At 32.8% G+C, this 26657-nt stretch overlaps 1 protein-coding gene across 1 annotated transcript; it reads right to left on the minus strand.

Annotated features, from left to right (window-relative positions):
- Window positions 1–338: 338 nt before the first annotated feature.
- On the minus strand, window positions 339–26301 carry LOC133198655 (uncharacterized). The gene is made up of 6 exons (XM_061334693.1): window positions 26266–26301; window positions 24343–24486; window positions 21490–21819; window positions 6710–6983; window positions 2989–3129; window positions 339–1562 (listed from the first exon to the last, which is right to left on the minus strand). The coding sequence occupies exons 2-6, from the start codon at window positions 24457–24459 to the stop codon at window positions 1297–1299; spliced, it is 1128 nt and encodes a 375-aa protein (XP_061190677.1). The 5' UTR covers window positions 24460–24486; window positions 26266–26301; the 3' UTR covers window positions 339–1296.
- Between the last annotated feature and the right edge of the window lie 356 nt (window positions 26302–26657).

Here is a 26657-nt window from a genome sequence, read left to right on the forward strand (position 1 = left end):
TTTTTTAAAACTCATTCCAAAACTATCAATTATAATGTCAAAATTAATTGGAAATTCCTCTTTAAAAAGCCAGTTTTAATATATATATATCGCTGGTATTTTTTTTTTTCAATTAAAAAAAAAATTAATAAAAATATGCAGAATTACACATAATATAATTTTACATGTGACAACATTAACAGAGGAAATTTTCTCACAAGGCATTTCTTTAATTTCTTTAATATAACAATTATAAACAAGTCACGTACATGTATAATCATGATAATGGCACTGGAATCTTTTTAAAATACATATTCTTCCTCTAAAATAAATAAATGTTTAAACAACATTCTTCTGGAATAAGGATAAAAAAACACATTAACAAAAAAAAAAAACATGGCAAGAAAAAATATATGAAAATATATTATTTCATACAAAACATTGCACAACAACAACTTTTATATATGGTCACAGCTTAATAAAGATAAAAACATCAACATCATACAAGTTAACACTAAATTTCCCTGGATACATGATACAACATAAAAACTTTGGTAACCTGCTGAATATTAGTACAGTGAAACCTGTCTAATCAGACATACACAGGGACACAAAATATGTGTCGGAATATACAGGGAGTCAGATTATACAGCGTAAAATCATGGAAAATAGTAAAATGGGAATGAAAATAAAGGTCAGAATTCAAAGTAAAACGGATTACACAGGTGCCAGATTAGACAGTTTTCACTGTAACATTTTATCACAATAGAAGGTAAAACTCTAGGATCCTGATATACCATTAATAATGAATTCATAAATTGATAAAATATACAAATTCTACAAACAAAAAAACAACCTTAATATTGAATTTAAATTAAGTTTCCCTGAAGAATAAAATTTATCCACAGTAGTTAATGCTTGGTATGCAATATGTACATAAAGACTCTACAGTACACATTCGTAAATTAATACTTTTTATTCTTTGGTAAATCTTTAAAGGGGTACATCAAAATAAATAAAAAATAATGAAACAGAATCAAAATAGAAAAAAAACCTGATTATATAATGGTTTACTTAACTATGAAAATCCATACACAGACACATTAAGATGTGGACTTACAGATTCAAAGTGCAAGATTTTGACATTTTAAATTACCACTAAAGGATGGAATCCAGAACCTAAGTTGGTAAAATCAACATCTAAAGTAATTCACATTCCATAGTTTTCTTCCATTCTTTTTTTAAATTTTCAATTAATTAATACTATCTTTATAATCTTCCTTGAAGAAATGTTTCCAAAGCTCTCCTAACAAACTTCTACTGAACTTTGAAATGTAATATTTTGCCATTAACATCAAGTTTAGCTGGTGCCCCTGGCAAAAAATCATAATCTGCTATCCACTCCTGTAGAATTGGATCTGCTGTTTTGTCCTCTGCTGTCTGTTTTTGTTTGTAGTGAAGTCCTGACTCCTTCCAATTTATGGTCAGGCCCTGGGAGTTCCTCAGATTAGGGTACAATGTCCATAACTTGTTGTTCCAGGCATGGTAAATATACCACATACTCCACATTCCTTCTGTTTTGCCTTAAAAAAAATTCCTAATTTATGACTCTAGTATTACAAAAGGAGATGACAAAGGACTGTATATGATAAGAGTCAAATTTGGCTCCCATATATATCAACTTTTTCAAAAGGGCTTGAGGTGTGTTAGATCGTTTTGTAATTTTCTAGAAGAGTTTACAGTATGGTAGATATATCATCCATCCATTTTCTCACTTGTATGCACTTACTGGCAGTATATGATATCAGAAATGCTACTTTTTTTGCAATCCAATTAAAATGAAACAAAATGTCCTTTTTTCTTGACATTTTTCTTTAAAAGCATCTTGATTCTTGATGTTTTTCTTATGGGAAACATAGAGCAAAGCTTTGAACATCAAAGATCTTTCTGTAAGTAATCTTAGATACATACATCTATGAAAAAAATATCTTTTTGTTCAAGACTGCTCTTTATATTTTCTGGAAAAAATTGCTTGTCAATGAGAATGAGCAATACAAAATAGGGTAAGTTCACAATGCATTGGACACCCTCGTACTTGAACAAATTCTAGCGATATCACTACCAACTGAATATTATCACAATGGAGCTTAACATATATTATGTGATTAAAGTAAGAATTTGTGAAACAATTTTATGCTTTTTGTTGAGAAAATATTATTAAAAAACAATTTTTGGAAGAGCCAGAATTCACCATGGATTGGACAGTATTCAGCATGCTTCAGACAAATGGTATATTGAACAGGAAAAATGTTCTTCTTTTATTTTGGTGGCCTTTAAAATACCTAACATGCTTATAAATTAGTGCCACAAAAATATTTTTATGCTTAATTTAAACCTTAGGTCTCTATTTTTAATTGATTGAGCATATCAATCCACAAATGTAGAGAGATAATAGTTGCAACACATAGCTTTAGATAGGGGCAACACATCGCTTTAGATAGGTCTTGCAATTGCTCATAATATGGCAACTAGCACCTTGAAGTGTCATCTGTTCTTGCCCAGTGGTTCTTGACAAGAAGATTATTAAAGATGCCACCAAATTTTTGCCAATTCTCCTCTTGAGAGAGGGCGTGGCACTTCCTGTGAACAAACTTAAATTCCTTTAACCCTAGGATGCTTTGTGGCAGTTTTGGTTGAAATTGGCTTGGTGGTTGTTCAGAAGATGTAAATGTGAAAAGTTTAGCCTTTGGCTCAGGTGAGCTAAAACCCAATCATGTCATAATTTCTCAATTAATTTCTTGGTGATTGTGGTTAATTAATTATGGTGGGCATTAGATTTCATGGTTTTGGCAAAACTTACAATTTAATTGATATATAAACATTCAGACACAGAGAGCATCCTCCTCCTATTCTTTCATTGGTATTTTTTTTTATTTCATTGATCACCTAACTTAGTGACAAGCTCAACCATAAAAAATGTTCCATTAATATCAAGTTAATGCAATGTACCTCTTTGTTGGAATATCTTCCACCACTGAGTGGGTAGGATCCCTGGGACCAGGGGTTGAAATGTGGGGTCTGTGGACTTTTTCCTGTACCATTCCACAAAGTGAAACCAATTCTTACGGTGAGGGGAGTAGCCCCAGGTACCTGTAAAAAAGTTCCAATCCTTCATCATGTTCATTATGAAATGTAAAACAGTCCCAATCCTTCATTATGAAATGTGGGCCTTAATCTTTGCACTTGTAGACTGTTTCACTGCTACAGTACTACAAATCTTTATGCGAGTCTGAGTGAATGATATCAAATCTCATTAGGCCTGTTACTGAAATTCTGTGGAAAATGTAAGATTAAAAAAGAAAACAAATTAAAATGTGCATGTTTAGGGCCTTTTTATTTACTTCTTTTGCATAATTATCCTTTTAAACTCTTTACTTTGTAACAAACATGAAGCATTATTTGAGAATTCTTAAATTATGATTGATTGATTGTATGTTGTTTTACATCCTGTTTGAGAATTTTTCACTCATATAAAGACTTCACCATATACCAGTGATGGGCTTTAAATTTAGACCTTTACTCGGCACTCAGAGCCATTGAGCAGTGAGGGATCTTTTTTTATGCCAAAGCCTGCCATCACACAGGGCCTCGGTTCTTAAGGTCTCATCTTCAAAGTGCCGAGCGCTTGGCAAAGGAACAGTTGCTACCTTTTTTACCAACTTAGGTCAGTCGTGGCCTTGATTCAAACACATGACCTTCCAATCATGGAGCAAGCTACCATGATGGTAATTCTTACATTACAAAAATCATTTTTAATTTATTGGGATTTCTTATTATATCCTTGAATTGGACATGCCAATTCTACCATGTATAAAAGCTGAGTTTGAATTCCCCTCTAAACATGTTCAACAAAGAGCTATATGCTCAGCTTGCGAAATAAAATTAATTTATTTTATATTTAACAATATCAGTGATATTCCCAATGCCCACCCACCTCCATCCTAGGGCTTAATACCTGCTGCATGTAGGTCTTATGTAGGATCCTTCTTAATTGAAAATTGACTCTTTTTGCCCAAAAATTAAGCTAAAAAAAATTCCCACACACAAGCAGATTGACTTCAATGCTTTTTTATCATGCACCTTGATTTTTGAGATTATATTAAGATTTGCATAGAACATAGGCCTACAAATCTGTCTTTACTCTTCAGTAAAACATTGCACATCACCAATATTTCCAAATTTTGTCCCTATTTTTTCTTTTCAATTTTTTGAATTTGCAGTTGAAAGGATACATGATCCTGTATCGAAAATAGACAAATACAGTCCCTGAAACGTTCTACTTTCCCACTTGAACGGTGAGCGAACGCTGAACGAACGTTGAACGAACGCTGAACGAACGCAGAGCGAACAGTGAGTGAACGATGTGTGAATGCTGAACGCAACTTGGTGAACGATGAGTGAACGCTGAACGCGAACGGAGCGCAAACGCGAACGCAAAGTGAACGGTGAACGAACGGTGAACGCAAGATGAACGATATATTCGGAATGCCTCTGATCTTTTCCTTGCATTGAAACTATTTTATTGTATTATATTGCCAGATGCCAAATAAATAAATAAATAAATAAATAAGTAAACCAATAAAAGAATGAATAAATAAGTCAATAAAATAAATTCTCTAAAAATGTTCTACGAAATACGATGCGTGCACATTAAGTTTTTAATCAAACGATTTTTATCGCATTAAAACATTGCAATATGTTGTCGAACGCTGAAGTATAAAAGATATTTTTTAGTTGGAAAATAAAAATGTTTATTCTTATTTGATAACAAATCAGAGAAAACTTCTGACTTATAGAATGAATTAAAGCGGTTGTAACATCCATTCATATACATGTATCTCCGTGTCAAGGCGAATTCGTGTAAATTAATGAAAAAAATTACAAAGGTCGGTGGACGTTTTGCATTTATACGCTCGTATTTTAAATTTTTAATACAAAAATATATTATGTGTCATTTCTATTTTTCATGATGATTTATTGAGCAGACTTCTACATGTGTATGTAGATGGCCGTGGTTATACTCGGACAAGATAATACAAAGATACATATTCATATTATTTGTTATAAATTCAATTTTCAGAACTTGATATTTAAATAATATGCTGTTATAGTTTTTATTAAACAGACAAATGAGAGAGAGAAATATTCCGTTGTAGCCCCCCCCCCTCCTTTCAGGCTTCACTAAATGTTTGTACCTATATCAAACAAAAACTCTGATTTTTTTTTTCTAAATATATCAGACAGTGAAAGTAACTTTTTTTTTTTTTCAACAAATCATATCCATTTGTATGATAGTCATAACCGTTTTTATGTTCCTGTTTCAAGTTCACACGAAGTCCACGTGCTTGTCCTGTCAATCAAAATCATTGGACACTGTGCAGGTGTGAAAGTTTCATCACATCGAAGACGAAGTGCGAGTACTTCCAACAAGTTATAACATTTATTTTTATCATTTCTAGATTTGATTCCAACATTTTTATAAATGAATAAAATACATTGGGCATTAACACTTGAATTTGAAACATACTCTCTGCCAATTTCAAATACCACTGCCGACACGTGTACATTTTGAACTACTATTGTTTTGAGACTTTTTTTTAGATGCATGTTTGTTTTGAGACTGAAATTTTTGTTCTAAAAAAGACCTTAACTTTCTTTTTAAAATGTTAATTAAAATATTCTGGAAATGCAGTACTGACTAAGTAACCGATTTAGGGGGAAAAGGGGGGTATTAATCATATCGAATGGCAAACATATAAAGTTACGGTGAAGAGAGAATTTTTTTCTCTATAACTATAGACTTTACATATTATAGTAGAGAAAATTCTGTAGTGCAGTACATTTTAAATAAATATTTCCTTTAACCACACTATCAATTTAATTCGCTCCAAAGATAATAAATTAACAGGATATCCGCAGTACTTCGTATAACTCTCAGAACTAGTTCTATATTATTTTCTGTAGTAATTAAAAAATAATTAGAAATAAATATTTTCGTAATTTTTCTGCGTAATTATTTGACTTGGATAATTCTATCACCATTAACGATTTGTCGTCTTTAACAAAACAACAAAATGTTGCAGTGCTTGAAGTATTTGCACATTGCCCTTAGTTAAATTTAATATTTCAGCATCGTTCTACCTAGGTAGAGAATGTGCTTATGACAACATTTATTTTCCAGTAATTTAATAAATAACCTAACAGCTAAGTTAGAATAATAAAAATATATATCGTAGATATTTTTCCCCATGAAATAATGATTCTTCAAACACGATATGTTAGTTATTAAATTAAAAAAACCTGTAACTCCTTCCCTACAAAAAGATAAGTCCTTTCACTTCGGAGTTCCGAATGACAATGAAAACTGAACGCAAGGTGAATGCTGAACGCAAGGTGAACGCAAAGTGAACGGAACGAAGAGCGAATGCTGAACACTTTGTGAACGGTGAACGCGAGCGCACGGTGAACGCAAAACTGTGAACGGAGAGCGAACGGTGAACGCACGCTGAACGGACGGTGAACGCACGCTGAACGGTGAACGAACGGTGAGCGAACGGAAAAATGGGAAAGTAGAACATTTCAGGGACTGTAAGCCCTGCATGCATCCGATGAACAAAACTGTAAAACAATGAAGCAGACCGTTTGATGAACTCTGACTTTGAGAACAAACCTAAGATTGGGTACAGAAAACAGACATCTTTTTCTGGTCCCCTTAGATCCCCCGGTGCTCCACCATGCTTTATGCTGCGCCCTTGTAGAGCATAACCAGCCAGGTTGTTCATACTGTCATACTTCTTATGGACGTTTTTGAGCCAGCGGTAGAAATGTTTGGATACCGTAAGGTCATCCTCCAGAATGACCACTATCTCCTCTGATTCAGGGGCGGGGTTCCATGTCCCAATCCATTGACCGTATATACCAACATGTTTGGTGTGGTTGTGTACCTATATACATGTACAAGACAATGTTTGGATCATGCTTTATAACAAATTGAAAGTGTTTATTCCTTGCATTTCAATATTAGCATATTTTACTGTATTAATTTTCTTTGAAGTAATGATATTAACATGATTAAACAACTGTACATAATATCAAATACATGTACCTTAAGAAAATTAAGTCAGGAGCAATTATATATCTACCAAACATTTATTCACAGTCTGAGAGTTTTCAGTTATTTTGAAGAATATAGATTTTGAAAAAATACATGAGGATTTTGAGAAGCATAATAACTGTACTTTGGTATCTTCAGAGACATCTAATCAAGCATAAGTAAGACTAAGTATATATTACTACATACATATGTATTAAGTAATAAACGTTGAAGCTTTAATACTGAATGCATATGAAATGTAAAATAATGTGAACTCAGCATAATGTCAAGACTGTCGTCTCTGGTATCTTGAACAAATACTGAGGTATAATATAAGTCAGCAGTTGTGGCCATATTATTATTTCAGTTTCATTATTCTAAAATAAGAGTATCTCGTAGATTATGACAACTCTGCCATCATCAAAAAAAAAAGTTTTTTTTAAACACGTTTGGATTTTTAAAAGTATTTAACAAGCTTTACAGTTGGATTTTATTAAACTTTTTTTTCCTTTTGAACAAGATACAAGATTTTATTAGTCCAATATGGGACCTCCGAGGAGCAAAAAAGATTTACAAACATACTGTAATTTATTTATTGAATAAAAGTGAAATTCTCTCACAGTGTGAAAGGATATCAGTCGAGAGTAAGTAAAATAATTCTGGCCTGTAATAGGATTGAAATGGTAACTAAATCATCTTGATAGAGACTAAAACTGCCAATTAATATTTCTTCCCAAATATGTTGCTAAAATTCATATTACATGTATTATGTTTTCAATCTCACAACTGCTAGAACATAATACAAGGTACATGTACTGAACTTAGTCAGCAGTCTTGACCATACTATTAATTTCACTTTCCAACATAAGGATATCTCAACGTTTATCGAAGGGCCCATTATGATAAAAAAAAATCAGATTTTAAACATGTTGGACATTTGAAAATAATAATCAACACTTAGTTTTTATTGCATAATTATTTATACTTCTTTGTTTATACAAATGGCACTGTTACAAGATCAAGATGTGTTAGTGTAAGCCAGGTAACACTTAAATTCTGACATTCAAAAAAATTGAGCATTCAGAAGTGTTCACTTAGATTTTTTTCTACCAAATTTGAAGGTAAATGTGCATGTTAGATTTCTGGCTATCTTGATCTCAGTCTGCATTGGGTTCAGTGAATTAAGTTCAGAGTAATTGTAGCATGAATCAACCTAGCCCAGTATATTTTGATTTAAACAATATCTTATTATGCATAGTTATAATAGGATTAGACAGCAGGCACTGCCTATATAAGTCCTCTCAATAATACAAGGTCAAAGTCATACATGTACAAGCAAATATTAGTTACATAACATTGAAAAAATAAATATATACATGTGTATATTCAAAAGAAATTTATAAAAATAAGACAAAATAAATAGTAGAAAATTAATTATAAGTGAGCTTATGATACAATATACGTTTGCAGATTAACATATATGACTAACAAAAATATATACAGGTATAAATGTGAAAGTTAATAAAAACACATAAATAGATGTTAGTTCTGTGATTTGACAATTAAAAAAAAAAAGAGAAGAGACACAATATCATGCAAATCTCTCTGTAATCTAGATGTAATAAATTCATGAAAAAAAGTTTAAATACTGTAGTATTTTGGTTGTAAATAAGGTTATTGTCTCCATTCAAAATAAGTTGTAAAGATAAAGGCATTGGTAATTGCTAAGTATTAAAGTTTTGCATAAGGTTCTGCCTTTGCACACAATATTTTGGACATTTCATAAAAAAAGTGAAATGATTTTCTGAACTACACCCGCACATGTCACAACTTCTATCTTCCCTTAAAAAATGATTAAATAAATCAGCATTTAAATTACTAGCATTATTTCGCAATTGACAAAAGAATATAGTCATTTACGACTTCCATAGCTGTAATATTTCTTAGGTTTTATGCAGTATATACTTTTTATGGCAGTCTTGAATGATGAAAGTGTAGGAAGATTTGGAAATATTAAAGGGTAAATCATATAAATTTCCACAGTCGTATATGTTGTTGAAGGAAGGAAACTTTTCATAAATGAAGTCGTTATGGCTAGTGGAATATGAAATGTAAGATTGTCCTGATTCCTTAAAGGATAAGAATTATGTGGTAAATGCATTGTTGTAATAAATCTTGCAAACACTAGGGAGCTAATCCATACACTATCTTATACAAGAGGCCCAAGGGCCTTAACGGTCACCTGAGTATAATACAACAATTTAGAGGATCCATAGAGTATAAAATGAACTGAAAGGTGAAGCTTTGTTGCCCAAAAGCAAGAAAAAAAGGGTGATCAGGATTAACAAAATAATTAGTCTAGTATTCATTAACAGTTCATAAATTAGGTTCTAATCTGTTCCCCATTTATCACTCTCACCAGACAGTATATTAAGAAACTATCAGTGCTTCTGTACTCTTTTAATTCCTTGTGGAAATCTCTTACATTGGCCTGAGTAAGACTCTTGGTCTTTGATGAACATTTAAGGTACTGGTATTCCATCCCTAACAGCCTCAGATTCAATGAGTTTGAATACATAACAGATGTGTACGGGTGGAATACTCAGTATATTTAGACATAATCTCCATTTATTACTATTAGCATGTAAGAATGGAAGTGTCCTAATTTATGACTTGAACTTTGTTGAAGAGTTATCTCCCTCTTTTTTTAAGTAATAAAAATCAATTTTAAAAAAATATACGGTAAAAAAATTGTTTTCAATTGTCATTCTATTTCTAATGATTTAATGGATCTTTCCACCACAGTAGTTATTGATATTCTTATTATTTGAATTTTTATTTAAAAAAAATTGCTTGTCTCCATAGACTTCAATGCAATTTCTATTAATTAAATACTGCTTAGTTAATTACGTTTTTGAAACTTTCACTTGGTAAATCATTTTCTACTGTAAAGTTCTTTGAATTAATATCAGAGTATTATATACGTGACTGATATTTAAGGATAGAGAATTAGTTCCTATTAGGGATGGAAAACCTTAATAAGACAAGTCTACCTGATCATTAAAACTATGAAAGTACTTTTTGTACTATACAATAAAAATTCTTGCAAAATTCTCTTATTCTATTAACCTTTCAAGTACATTATTTACAGTGATTAATTATCACAAGTAAATGGCAAAGGGGAATAACTCCTCTCAGTAGAATACAAATTAATAGAGCCCTGGCCTGGACTAGAACACTTGACCAAATGGTCTTGATGTTCAAAAATCTTGTAAAAATACCCTCCCTTATTAAAACTTTTACTCTTTTTGCCTCTGATATGCCCAGGTGCAGAGAAGATTTTTAAAGCATTAATGCATTTTCACTATATAATAAATAGAGTCCCGCCCTAACATCAGAACCTCTGATCCAGGGGTCATGAAATTCACAAATTTGGAAAAGGAATCCTTGCTTATCATTACCATGTATTTGTTTAAATAATACCCAGGAGAAGAGAAGAAGCTTTTCAAAGAAATAATGCACTTTCACTATATGATCTATATAGCCCCGCCCTAGCACCAGAACCCCTGACCCAGGGGCCATGAATTTCACAATTTTGGTAGAGTCACTCTTGCTCATCATAGCTATGTATTCAATTTGTTTCAATAATACCAAGGAGTAGAGAAGAAGATTTTCAAAGAAATAATGCACTTTCACCATATGATCTATATAGCCCCGCCCTAGCACCAGAACCCCTGACCCTGGGGCTATGAATTTCAAAATCTTGGTAGAGTCACTCTTGCTTATCATAACTATGTATTCAATTTGTTTCAATAATACCCAGGAGTAGAGAAGAAGATTTTCAAAGAAATAATGCATTTTCATTATATAATCAAAAGAGCCCCACCCTAGCACCAGAACCCCTGACCCAGGGGCCATGAATTTCACAATTTTGGTAGAGTCACTCTTGCTTATCATAACTATGTATTCAATTTGTTTCAATAATACCCAGGAGTAGAGAATAAGATTTTCAAAGAAATAATGCACTTTCACTATATGATCTATATAGCCCCGCCCTAGCACCAGAACCCCTGGCCCTGGGGCCATGAATTTTACAATTTTGGTAGAGGGCTCAATGCTTATTACAATCATGCCAACAGTTTGACTGCTTGATGTCCAGGAGTAAAGAAGAAGATTTTTAAAGATTGCATTAATTTTGATGGTCTTTGCCCCACCCCTTAGGCCCCAGGGGGGCAGGGGCCATGAATTTCACAATTTTTGTTCCCCTTCACCCATAGATGCTATATGCCAAAATTGGTTGAAATTGGTTCACTGGTTCCAGAGAAGAAGCTGAAAATGTTCAAAAGTTTACGACCAACGAATGACGACGGACGAAAAGAGATAGGTTTATGTATTTTTCTTCTTATTTCAAGTGCATCCCAGCTAAGATCTTCATAAAGCTTTGATCTTGATTAATTAATCCGCAAGCAGCTGCAACTTGAACATCTGCTAGTAATTTTGCATCTCTATCAGTACAATTATTCCATACAATATCTGAGTATTCAAGAACAGGGCAAATAAAAGCCAAATATATTTTTATCAAAGGATCCATCTTAAGGAGGCTTAAGGAGGCTGGGGGGTCAACAAATTAACCATCAGATATAACTTAATTTTTTAAATATGATATCTTAAGCTGTGAACTATCATAGGCAAAGAAAAATTTCATACATTTTAGTTTTAAAATTTGATCATTTTTGTTTATCTTCATATGGAGCTCTTCTTCTAAAGGAGATCAATATAATCTGAAAATGGCCACAACCACCCAGCCCTCTTAAGGGTGTGCTTTAACATTCTTAAAATATGTAATCGATTAAAGGCTTTAGCATGGATATCAAGTATGTGGAATCTCCAATTACCATCCTGCTGTAATCTTATTCCTAAATGAGTATGTGTTTCAACATTTTTGAATAGTAGGCCCATCTTCACCAAATCTAATTTTTGGATGGCAAATGTCTTTCCTGCTAAAATCTAAATTAACTGTTTTACTAGGATTGAATTCTACTGCCCATCTGTTAAACCATTTTTTTTATTTCTTCAATTAGTCCCTTAGTTGAGTAGTTTGCAGAATTAAAAATATCATCATCAACTATGACATAAAATGAAGTGTCATCTGCAAAAAGCCTTTCAGGACTTGATAATTTTTCAGGATATGTCATTAATATACAATAAGAATAAAAAGGGTCCAAGGACTGACCCTTGAGGGACACCTGAATTGGTAGCTCTAGTAGTTGATGAAAAGCCATCAAGAACTATGTTTTGGGTTCTGTCAGACAAGTAGTTCTCAATCCAATTAACTCTCCATTGTAAAATACCATAGTATTTTAGTTTATAAAGGATACCTTTATGCCACACTCTATCAAATGCTTTTGAGATGTCAAAGAAGACAAATCTAATATCTTTACCTTTATCAAGACTAGATATTATTGTATGATATATTTCTAGCAATTGATGGGTTGTGGAATCACCGGGTTGAAATCCAGATTGATATTTATTAAATTATTTTCAAGACAATAATTATACAAGTGCTTGAATTGCCCAGTAAGTGTTCACACTGCAATTCTTGTTGTGACTTGACCCAAACTAGTTCTTTCAGGGTTGCAACTCATAAAGGTTGTAGATAAAATTAACCCATTGTACATGTTGAAGACAAAATGTGAGTTTAGTCTCATTTACCCAAGTTCCAAAATAATGGTGCAGACCTGTCATAAGACACAATTAGCTAAAAGATCTGAAAATACATTTAATGAACAGACTGGATAAGATTGATTTGAAAAGAAAATTAGATTAAACTCCACAAAGAAATTCTCATTATCTCGAAGTCAACAGGGTTGAAAAATATTCTTGAGATATCTGAAGGTTCATAAGATACTGGGGTTAATTTAGATACAGAAAAAGTGGTTGAGACTTCCAACACACTTTGACATATCAATGGTATCAGAAATATCAAGTTTGAGATACATGTACCAAAGTTCATCTGTATTAGATATTCAGTGTATTTAGTCTGTTTTGTCTGTGAGGTACACAATTATATGTATTTGAATTTCATGAACACTTTTATCAAAAGTCATTCCTAAGAATTCGAAACAGACAAACAAGAAATTAAACTCTGGGAGATGTTATGGTGAGTGGATTAAAGATTTGAGGGGTTGGTGAAGATTTCATGAAAAAAAAGAGGCAAAACTATTGATTCTCTACAACCACAGATAAATCTGTGGAAGTGAGAGTTAAGTATTTATAGTAGTCAAGCTTGGTGCAGAAAGATCATCAGCCTTGATGGGCTGACCTGCAACTTAGAAAAATGTGCAGAAGATTTGGAAAGTTGTTAGATGTGCATATGGTGAAGTAAAGTGAATAAAAATACTGTGCAACAGTGAGTGCTGAATTTACCATGAACAATAATAAGGATGTCAAACTCTGTATTATGTAAACCTGCTTCTCTTCTGAATACAAATAGAAGCCAGTCCTTTCATCTGTTTCTCAAAGAATATTTAAAGCAAAAATGAAAGTAGAGTTTAATTTGTATAAAACTTCTGCCCATTAACATCAATTTTCTAACATTTAAAATAAACATAATAAAATCTATAACAAATGTACACTATTATATCCAACTTCCTGTTAATGTGATTTTTACACTTGAATATATTCTTTTTTTTCTTTTTGTTTCATTTTGTTTTGTTTTTTTTTTGTTTGTTTTTTTTTTTTTTTTTTGGTATGTTTGTTTGTTTTTTTTGTTTTTTATTTTTTTTTTGTTCTTTCTTTCTTACTTTTTTTTATGGTGTGTGTGTGTGTGTGTTTGGGGGGGGGGGGGGGGGGTAAATGCATAGCATTTACCATGTTTATTGTCCAAACATATATTACCTTCATTAACTCTTATAATCCTATATTATTTTATTGAGGTCATAAAACAGTATGTTCTATCATGTCCATTATATTAACATAAATCCACTTTTTCAAGTATTCTATGAATCAATTCAATTCTATTCAATGTCATTTTCTAGGCATAATTTTTTTTCTTACTTTTCTAGCATGAACTTTCAAAAGACTCGGGGGCCATAGCACTAACTTGTGACACTCAAATTTTCTGACAACTGCATGAATACATGAATGTAATGTGTCCATAATCTAGGTCAAAGGGCATATCCACTAAAATTTATTATTGCATACATGTATTTATGAAAAAAAAATACTGTCTTATTCTTCAAAAAGTCTATGTACACAGTCACCAAAATATTCAATTGCCCCATGTTAATGCTAGGCATATTCTACACTGTTCTATGTAAAACTTTGAACCTCCATTTTGGCACCACTTACTTATATGGGGTCATGACTGGAAAAAAATGTAATATTTTAAAAATGTTCTGTATAGGACAGCTAGCTCTTACTAAGACTCTGTATTATTCAGACCCAGTAGAACTAGAGAAGAGCTGTTAAACCTGCCCACCCTATTTTCATATCCTTTGTAACCGAGAAGGAGAGATACGTGTATGCAGTGGACCTCATGCGGATTTGAACTCGGGCCCTCTGAATCAATAATCAGGTGCTCTACCAACTGCGCTATCTGTCAGTAGTGATCCATCCGGCCTGACCACCACAACTTTAACCAAGATGGCTTTTTGACAAGTGTGGCAGAAATTAGCCCTGTGCCAGTGTGGTTCTTGAAAAGATTTTGGAAATGTTAATAGTTGATGAGTGACGACAAAACATGACAGTTAAAAGATGACAGATACACTGTAGAGGACAAACAAACTTTGATAAAAGCTCATTTGAGCCTTAAAATGGTTTCCAGGAGATGAAAGATTTACACATTTATATAAATAAAATAGTCTAATATTTTTCCTTTTCATCATCTTTAGACTTCAGAAATTGCTCTAAGGTCTCGTTTGATATTCCAAATCAATAATACTGTAGATTCCTAAAGATACATGAGGAATAAATTATCGCGTAATCATACTTGCCAACCTCCAACATGTAAAAATCTGGTCATGACCAGATTTGGAAAGTAAAAAATCTGGTCATGATGCGTAACGACATTCTCGACACATTTACCATGATTAAATTAAATATATATGTATATAATATATACATATATATTTAATTTAATCATGGTAAATGTGTCGAGAATGTCGTTACGCATCATGACCAGATAGAGAATTATTTTATTAAAAAGAGACTTTAACTTACAATGAGAAAAATTTAATATATATTGACTAAATTTACATGTTAAAAGAGCATTGAAGGTTTCATTATTCAGTTATGACCTGGATTAAGTGTACATTTTTTTAAACACTTAAAGGAAAGTCTTTTCAAAATCTGCATTGCTGATTAGAAGCACATGGAAATTTGTGCTAAATTTGAATGTATTCCAATAATGGTTTTGAAGTTATTTTTCCTCTCCCGAATTAATTTAATTAACAAGTGCTATTAAATGTACAGTTATGTCTACACTATCTTCGAACACTTTATTTTATCTAATGAAAGTTGTTTTCCAAGATTCCTTGATGTGTACATAAATATCGTTTCTCTTTTTCTTGGTTTAATTTGTTCCTGCTGGCCCTGATAACCATCTCGTTCTATCAGAAGCCATTTTAAATTGACTTCAAACTTTGATTTGTCAAAACAACTCTCTGGTAATTGTTAACACCTGCACTGATAATTTACTGGTAAACACGGCCTACTGAACATAGCCATCGGCATTGTTTAATCCAAGCTTGGGTTGTAACTGGAAGTTAAAAGTGCAACCTAATTTTGATCCCGATATGGTTCTCCATGTAATTGAGTTCACACTCGATCGGGATCGAAGTTTACTTAATGCATACTCAAAGGCATGGAACCGGTGCTAGGACTTTCAGGAATCCCGGGATTTCAGGAGAATCCCGCTACAGGAAGAAGAATCCCCGACAAAAAGGTAGAATCCCCCTAAAAATGAATTAGTTGGGATACACAAAGGGTTTAGGTGGTGATTACTTGAATGATATTGCTATCCGTACATTTTTATAGCCAATTTTACCTGAGAATCGACAAAAATCGGACGCCATTACTAGTTGTCGTGGTATACCGTATACCACGCCCGATCTAAAATCGCGATCGCTGACAACTACTAGTTCCAAGTTGTACGTGAAAAATATTAATGCTTATAAAAAGTGAATGATAGTATATAGGAATTTTATAATAAGAATTAACATGATTATAAATACATAAAAGGAAATAAAAAATGAATAAAAATTAAATCTAATTAAAAATAATATAAATCAACATTATAATTTCAGGGCTTAATTGACTCCTTTTGTTCACAGTAGTTTTGTACCCCTTCAAATGGGAGTTTTATATCGAAAATTATGCTGCAGAATTTGGAAATATTTGTGAAATGTATGTGTTACTGTAATATAAAGACAATGAGATACTTAATGTTTATCTCCTAAGTACATTTCTACATAAGCCAAGAGACTCAATATGGTTGATAAAAAGCACAGTGGAAATATTTTGGTGAAATTTTAATTTGGAATTTATTTATGTATTTATATATTTTTATTTGTTTATTTATTTTATATTTTAAAGTTATTTATTTATTTATATATTTATTTTTCCTTTATTTCCTTTATTCATTTCTATAATATTTATCTATTTATTTATTATGTTTTCATGTGTTTTGTTTGATTTTGTCTGTATCTAAATATGATATTTACTTAATTTTTCATGTACTTTGTTCTTGTTGTTGATTCTTTTTTTTATTTTTTATATTTATTTTTTTATTTTTTTGGGGGGGGGTGGGGGGTGGGGGGGGGGGGGGCTTGTTTTTGCATGTTTGAAAAGAAAATAAATACTCATTGATATTAGAAAGCAGTTAGTATTATCCAAGAATGAAATTATTTGAACACAGATCTATTAAAAATAGAAAGTTCCATAAAAATTAATAATATGTGCATGTTGCATATGTGACCACATGTTGAGGGAGTATTGCGATAATACTATTTACACATCAGCCAGGTTTGTTGGTAGTTACTGGGACAGGCAGCCACCCCCCTGTATGTATACATGCAATATATATACACAGCTGATGACACCTGGTCCACTGACACCTGGTCTAGTTGGTAATAAACACCTTCTGTTTAAACACCTGTTCTCTGTCCAACTAACCCCCTCGGGCACTGCATGTGTATACATTGACCTTCACTATGCTCAATTAGTTCTTTATTTTCAATTCAATTTTGTATTTTAAAATGATTTTGTATTGTAATTGTACTGTCTTTTCATTCAACATATAATTATACCCTTACTGTCAGACATTTTATTTTTATTTTTTTATTAATATAATTGAACAAAATTGAAATTAAATGATGCTTTACAGATTTTCATATAAGGACGTTTATAGCCATAAGGAAAATATGAATTTATGAAAATAAAAATATTAATATCTGACAAATATCCATAGTTGGTTCCTTATGTTTCCAGCTCTAGCCACATGGAGGCCTCCTAATTAGTGTAAAGCCTCGATTTAAGACAGTCGTTTTAGTCACCCATACTGATTTTGAAACACCGAAATGATCATGTGTTTCTACTAGTTTCAATTGTCCTACCCCCACAAGTGATTTTCTAAGGTCTTTAAACTGTGACTCTATAAGTGTTGTAAGTATATTTACCAAATCAAGGAGTGGTTTTGATTTCCAATCAATTGCTTGTTTTAAGACATGATTTAATGACTCAGAATTATTATTTGTCCATGGTTTATCAACAACATCATGCCTGATGGGATTGTTGACTTTTTCTTTGAGATTTGGCTGTAGTTTTTTGAAATATTTTAGAAATTTGCCTGAAAGCTCCTTTGATATGTCTTCTATTTGCTCTGAAATGTGTTCGAAGCAAATACTGTCGTCAGAATTTATCAATCCCTCATCACTGAAAATTAGGTCTAATATTTTTTGTCTGTCTGCCTTGTCTACACTATCATCAACAAGTTTTTTTGCATTTTGATAAAGATGTCTCTTACACAATATATGGTTTGATTCGGGAAAGCATTCAGTAATTGCTTTTACTAAAGCCTTTTCTTCATCCGACCCAAAAATTAATTTAGACTTATCTGTATCTGAAAGTTTAGTTCTCAAATGATAAAAGAAATTACTGTATGACTCAAAGTCGCTATTGTCGTGAATGAATAAAGGTCCAAGAAAGATGGGGGGCTCTTTTGTTCTTTCTTTTGTTACTCTGATTTGTTTGTAGCATGTAGCAGTGACATGCAATTGTCACAAAAATTAAAAGTTTTGTCAACACCTAATATTGTCTGTCCACTGCAACATAAAGTTTTAATGTCAGTAATTTGATCTTCAGTGTCTTCAGTGGCTCTGCTCCTGTTCCAACTCCATCTCCCACCTCTCCTATCTATTTCAAGGGAGAGCACCATATTCTTTCCAATTTCTACCCCTGTGTTTTAACTTTCCAGGGTCTTACGTTTCAGAGTTCGGAACATTTGTATCAGTACCTAAAAGCTGTCGAGCACTCTGACCCCTATTTGGCAAACCAAATTCACAACGCTCCGACAGCAAAAATAAGTAAAAAAATTTCAAAACTTGTCAATACCGGTTCCCATTGGCATTCAATCAAAAACAGTCCTCCCTCAGTAAGTTCCCCTACAACCCTACCAGCACCAGCCCCTACCCAATCTCCTTCAGCAACTCCCTCAATCATTTCCCCTACAGTTCTTCCACCACCCGTCCTTATCCAATCTCCTACACCAACTCTCTCAGTTACTTCCCCTACAACTCTTCCTGCACGTGTACCTACACAATCTCCTTTGGCAACTCCCTCAGATTCTTCCCCTACAATTCTTCCTGCACCCATCCCTACCCAATCTCCATCAGCACAATCTCCTTCAGCAACTCCCTCACTTACTTCCCCTACAACTCTACCTGCACCCATACCCGGCCCGACAATATCTCCTTCAGCAACTCCTGCAGTCACTTCTCCAGTACGAGTTGCAATCATTGGTCAAAATCATGTGTCAGAATTAGGGAATAGTGTAACAAACGGTTGTGTGAATTTCACGTTGCCCAGTAATTATTCAGTCCAGATTTTTAGTGAGAAAGATACAACAACAGAATCAATTATTTTTAGTCAATCCTTTGGAAGCGCAGTTGAATTTTGTCCAACAAAAGTGTTTTTACAAGTAGGAGAGAATGACATAAATTTTTTTTCTGTATCAGAAATAGTGTTAGGAATACAAAAAATTATCAAAAAATTGTTAAGAAATGAGTCAGTTCAAAAAATATATATTGGGAGTCTATTTAAGCAAATGATTTGTGGCACCATGGATCCAGGAAAGTACAATTCGATAGTTTTTGACATAAATAACGCCCTTCGGAGAAAATATGCTAATTCTCAAACTGTGATATTTTGGAGATGTAGAGGCTTAAAGAATTCGAATAAAAACATTTGGCTTGATGATGGGATTACTTTGAACAGAGAGGCAATGGAAATTTTTATTCGACAAATTCAGTTGGCATTGAAATGTAAAAAAAAAATATAATAATTTTTTTTTATTTATTTCAAGTCATTAAAGTTTCAGGTTACATGGACAAACATATAATACTTATGTTTGGAGACAGAAAGTTTTTCATTTCACTTTCATCCAGTCTAGAATGAGACTTTTCTCCCCAGTTAAATTCAACAAAATCTTGTGTTAATTTTGTGTGTGTGTGTGTGTTGTTTTTCCTTTTTTGAATTAAAAGAAAATATAGAATGGTTTACAGTCTGATTTAAAATTGCTAAATATTTGAAAAACTTGATAAATTTTTAATTTACTATTTCTTAAAAACATTCTTCTGGTTTCATTTAAAATTCAATAAATTAAATTTTTTTATTATTATTTGTGTGTGTGTGTGTGTTTTTAAATTAAAAAATATAAAGTCTGATTTAAAATTGCTAAATATATTTAATTTATTATTTCTTTCAAAACATTCCTCTGGTTTCAGTTAAAATTTAATCAATTTAATTTTTTTCTTATTATTTGTGTGTGTGTGTGTGTTTTTCTAAATTAAAAAAAAAATTATATAGAATGTTTCTTAATCTGAGTTAAAATTTCTCAATATCTGAAATTCTTGATAAATTTTTATTGAACTATTTCTTCCTCTGGTTTCAGTATTTTCAAATTCTAAAATTATTTTAATTTCTCTTGTGTTTTGTTCTCTTTGTAATATATGTACAATTATTGTTAATTTATTTAGTTTTTATTTATTTTTAAATTTTATTCATATGTTTTGAACCTTTTAGCTTTCATATTTTTATATCTCTGAATTCTAAATTTCTTAAATTATGGCTCTACAAAAAAGGAGGCCTCCACGTGGCTAGAGCTGGTAACATTGGGATAATATGAATAATTAATACACATATTCATATGTTCTTAATGGTTAACGTCCTTACAAATTTTTTGGTTAAATACTTATCACATAAATAATTGACACATATCATTGTAGAAATATTGATAATATTCCGAAAATTTAAGTAGGCCTATACCGTTTTGTTTTGATCTATGAAATGACGGACCGACAGAACTCGATCGCGATTTTAGATCGGGCGTGGTATACGGTATACCACGACAACTAGTAATGGCGTCCGATTTTTGTCGATTCTCAGGTAAAATTGGCTATAAAAATGTACGGATAGCAATATCATTCAAGTAATCACCACCTAAACCCTTTATGTATCCCAACTAATTCATTTTTAGGGGGATTCTACCTTTTTGTCAGGGATTCTTCTTAAGGTAGCGGGATTCTCCCGAAATCCCGGGATTCCTGATAGTCCTAGCACCCGCATGGAACTTACGAATTTATGTTGACAGTTTCACTTGTGAACATTGATGTTGTTGTCAGGACAGAAAGTCTAGATAAAATTTTGTTTTAAGTGTTTGTTGTATTTATAAATAACATCACACACATGTAATGGATTTTATTTAGTTTTCCAATTGACAGTATTAGATCTTTATTGGAAAAAAAATCGGACAAGTGAAGTTGAAGTTCGGACAAATAAATGTTTTGGTCACTTGTCCGAATGGACAAGTAGGAAAAAAAGTTAATGTCGAGCCCTGGGTGTAACCTGACGAAATCGGGTGAGTTGGCAACTATGCACGTAATTATGCAAGAAGCACCACTCGTGATATAAAATTACTTGCTTTTATTTTTATGAAGCTTTAATGTACGTAAAATCTTCAGATAAATCACCAATTTGCGAATCATTGTTGGCGCGATTTGACGCCCTTGGGCTTTTTTTGCAATATTAAGTACTTGCGTAAAATAAGAAATTTACAGTAATTAAGGTCTCCTGCAACTCACCCTGTATTCTCCATGATAAAACTTAAACCTGCTGGCTGTGTGGTATGTTCCATCATGTATAGTACCGTCCTTTTTAGATCTATCTATCCACACCTCTAGAATGACTTTATCTTCAAAATATTCCGCTTTATTCAGAGAGTCCAGAAGACGCTCCAAGGAATGGGGTCGATTGAAAACTATGACTATGATCCGAAAGTCTGGGTGATCAGAACTCTTTTCAGCTAGGGGTTCCCCATGGTAAGGAGTTGTGTTATTCCCTGTGCTTTTCTTTATGAGTGAATGACTGTCCTTGGGGAACTTCCGTGTAAATGGTAAAGAAGTCCTCTTAGACTGAAAAAAAACCCCAGGAAAACTACATGTACAAGAAAAATGAATTATTGAAAAATTATTGAAAAAAGGAGTAAATGTATGTAAATCTAGGTTCTTATTGTCAAGTTGTGTGTGTGTGTGTGTGTGTGTATGTAGGGGGGGGGGGGGGGGGGGGAGAGGGGGGAGAGTAGGTCAGTAAAAAAAATTTAAAAAATGATACCCTCATCTGGTTAGAGAGTTAAAAAATACCACAAAGTCTGACACATCTGTTTCATATTTGGATATTTTACTTGAAAAAGACCTTAATGGTAATCTAACAACCAAGCTTTATGATAAACGTGATGACTTTAACTTTTCAATCGTCAACTTTCCTTACTTATGCAGCAATATACCTTCATCACATGCATACGGGGTATATATCTCTCAGTTGATTCTATACGCAAGAGCATGCTCTACGTATGTGCAATTTCTAAAACGAGGTAAATTATTTGACAAATAAGTTGATAAAACAAGAATATCAGCTGTCTCATTTAAAGTCATCATTTCGTAAGTTCTATGGTTGATACCGTTCACGGTAGCTCAGTCGGTAGAGTGCTCGCTCCGTGATCGGGAGGTCATGAGTTCGAATCTCGGCCGCGACAGACCTAAGTCGCTAAAAAATAGGTAGCAACTGTTCCTTCGCCATGCGCTCGGCACTTTGAAGTGAAAGTTGCGGGTCTTTCGGATGAGACCTTAAAAACCGAGGCCCCGTGTCACGGCAGGCGTTGGCACGATAAAGATCCCTCACTGCTCAATGGTCCTGAGTGCCGAGTAAAGGTCAAAATTTGAAGCCCTTCACCGGTATATGGTGATGTCTCTATATGAGTGAAAAATTCTCGAATGGGACGTAAAACAATATACAATCAATCAATCAATCAATGATTGATACAATGACCTTGTCAGCAAATACAATTTATCATTGAGTCAAATGCTGACTGATGTTTTTCATACTAATTGTTAGGCCATTATTTACACACTGAATTGTTGACGGATTTTTCCGTTATTTCCCGATCATGACAAGGAGCACACGGCGGGTGTGACCAGTCGGCAGGGGATGCTCACTCCTCCATGGCACCTGATCCTACCTCTGATGTTTGGAGGTCCGTGTTTGCTCTGCTCCTATTTTGTATTGTTTAATGGACTTTTGAGCTTGAATACTGTTTGTTATCTCCATATATTTCATTGCAAGTTTCTTGGCTGCAACTATCTGCTAGAGAACAAGGGAGGAGGGGCAAATCTTCCTCAAATAAAAATTCTTAGCATTACACATGTATATAACTCTTAGAGCACTTTTGGAAGGTTTGTCTAAGTTTTAGACCACTGATTTGCCAAATTTACATGCTTTAACATGTTTAACGAACTAGGTCAATAAAATAAAATTAAGTTATTAAAAAAGGATATAAAACACATTTTAATAAATATTGCTAAGGATAATAAAAAAATATAATGTTTTTTTTATATTATACAGTATAAAATGCTTATTGCAAAACACTTCTGATTTGTTTTGAATGTAATGTTTTATCCATTTAGTTCATAATAATATGTCTTAAAACAACAGGGAATGAAAATCATCTTGCTATATGGCCTAGATACATGTAAATTAATAGTGTGTTTTTTTATTCCAAAATTTTAGGCCAAAAAAAATAATAGTCTTGTTTCCTGCTACCCGACCTACCCTATTTTTTTGCACCGGACCCTAAAGTTTTTTTTAAGTTTTGGAAGAAAAAAAATCAGGAATTTCTGGAATTTCAACGTTCTGTCACTGTAATCCGTTTCCGTGTTAACACAAAAAAAAGCATTTCATGAAATTCTTGTTTTAAATATGGACTTTCATAAAATACCACTTGAGTTGTGCATAAAAAGACATGAAATTTAATTTTATAAGACAATATTGACCTGTGACATGTTTAATTTGATCTTGTATTAGTTCATATCCAAAAAATAAAATAAAAATATAAAATAAAATAATTTTCCTACCTTCATACCCTATTTTTTTCAGGCTGGTAGCAGGAAACAAGACTATTATTTTTTTTGGCCTTAGTTTATTACATTGTATAATATTTTTTTGTTCATTTAACATGTTTAACTTAGACAGAATAAAACAATATTTAAGAAAAAAAAAAACAAAGTTTTCTTCTTTCTTCTTTCTCCCATGATGATGCCATCCCCCCCCCCCCCCCCCTTACATCACACAAAAAACATGAAAAATGCTGTCAAATCAATTCTGATTATTAAGTATACATGTAGAATATGTGTTTTCTCAAACACATGAAAAAAAGGAGATTATGATTTCTAATGGTGAAACTCAAATAAGTATTTAATGCCAAAAGCCAAAAAAATTTCAGGTTTGGTTCATATAATTTAGTTAGGGTTAGTCGGTCAACCGGAAACACACAATTAATTTTTACAGACCTAAGCCTGAATTCATTGTAAGCATGACTTGTGTAAAGTGTAGAAACAAATACCAGAAATTCAATAATCAAGATAATACTGAAATGTCTGTACCTTAGAGAGGTAAAACTTGATATTGAGAAAATTCCACTTTGCATCAATCAACTGAGCTATACAGAAGATGAGTACCCCACTGATGAGCAGCTGTAGCCGGCTTTTTCTGCGAGCCATCCCAGTTATCCCACAATACTGAAATTACTGCGGAAAAAAAACAGACTTTACAGAAGGCAACCACAAGAACCATGTCCATATTTTTCTTAATAAAAGTTATCATGGTTATGCAAAGTTAATTAACAAGACAGAATTGGACCCTGTATATTGGGATCTAACTCATGCAGAATAATATTCTCTATTAAGAATTTGATGGCTCGTTTTAATACTCCCCCTCAACTTCTCTACGAAAGGCCTAATAAAAGCAGTTCAGAAATTGACTAAATGAAGAACCAAACTGGACCCCACTTCGATCGATGTTTTAGGTCTGATGCGATATCAAAGTCGTAGTCTGGATGCACAGATGATATTTTGCCATAGAAATGCGAATAAAATACCAATTCTGCTGCTGTAAAACACGTTTTTAATGATAGAACACTTCCTTTCCATATATGTGTCGCCAGATAGCTGTGTTTGAACCAGGGTTGACCTCTAAAAGAGTCTATAAAACTATTCCTCCGGATAACTATTTTTAAACACTGGATCATTTAATCCAGTTTATCCGGAGAAAAAGTTTTCGACATTTTTAGAGGTCAACAGGGTTCATACACAGTTTTGAATGAATAAACAAATCCTGTATATCGCAAGTAAGTGTTCAACTGTGATAAATGTTTTTAAGTCAGCAGAATGGGTATTTCTAATCACACTTCCATTGCAAAACAACATCTGTGCATCAGACTACATCTATGATATCGCATCAGACCTAAAACATCGACCAAAGTGGGGGTCCGGTTTGATTCTTCATTTAGTCAATTTCTGAACTGCTTTTATTAGGCCTTTCGTGGAGAAGTTGAGGAGGAGTATTAAAACGAGCCATCAAATTTCCAGGGGCATTTCGGTAAATCGGGGCATTTCGGTAATTCGGGTTACCCATCAACTTCTCAATAGAGAATAGCAGAATATCTTAATTAATTATGGAATATGCAAAGATTCATAATTCATCAAAACTAAAATTTTATCAAGTTGTTTTTAATAATTTCAAACGCTGTGGATACACTGATATATTAAAAAAGAAAACAGAGAGATCAATTATTAGCAGGTTGAGACTTAGTGCACATAACCTTGCCATAGAAAAAGGGAGACATTTGTCTATACCCACAGATAAAAGATTTTGTAATATATGCAACACAGGGGAGATTGAAGATGAATTTCATTTTCTATTCAGCTGCCATAAATACAATAATTATAGGTTAACTTTTGAAAGGAACTTGATGAATTTTTTTCAAGGAAAAATATCAAATATGTCTTATACTCAAAAAGTTAAGCTTTGCTTTAATAGCCATTGTCCAGAAATACTGAAAATAACACACTCACTTATTAAAAAATGTCTTGCATCTAGAAATGATTGCATTACATAATTATTATACAAATGATGTGTGATTTATAATTATGTATAGCCTCACATTCTATACTAAAATATTGTGTATTTATGTATGAACAATCGATTTTTCTTATAATGTGTTGTGCCTTTGCCAATTATTGTAATTGTGTTTGTGCCAATAAATATTTGTATTTGTATTTGTAAAGGGGGGGGGGTAGAATTTATAGTTTAACAAATTCAAACTGATAGACTCGAGTCACACCCCGCATGTCATACAGTGAATGTGTCCTATTAAACCTGTTATCAGAGATACAACATTTGAAGTTCCTTACGTCTCTGGTTTCGTCATTCAGCGTTGAGCAGCAGCTGAGCTGTGCAACCAATGCGGTTTAACGCAAAGCTTTGAATACCATGGGTTGCAGATGTACAATAAAATGAATTCTTACCTTATGACATGGTATACTCTACATATTATAATTAGTCTGTCATATTTCACGACAAAACAAAACGGTTAAACCAAGACAAAAATCATAAAATGAAAAAACAATCTTCACACGTATTTAATTTCAGGAATGCCGAACCCGAATGAAGTCTTGTAATCACAAAGTTTTTTTTTTTTTGGGGGGGGGGGGGTGTTTCCCCCTGATTTTTTAACCAACATTTTTTTTTTTAAATTTTAAACCATTATCCAGCTGGTAGATACACATACTTCTTTTCTTTTTTTTTTTTTTTTTTTTTTTTTTAGATTTTAAATGTTCCTCCTTTTTCTTCACTGACCTCTTTTTTATTAGCAGAAAACTACATTTTATCCGATATTAAATATAGAAAATTCCCATTA

Source organism: Saccostrea echinata, unplaced genomic scaffold (assembly GCF_033153115.1).
Source record: "Saccostrea echinata isolate AGI-Se365-2 ecotype Australia unplaced genomic scaffold, CSIRO_AGI_Sech_v1 ptg000033l, whole genome shotgun sequence".
NCBI classification, from domain to species: domain Eukaryota; kingdom Metazoa; phylum Mollusca; class Bivalvia; order Ostreida; family Ostreidae; genus Saccostrea; species Saccostrea echinata.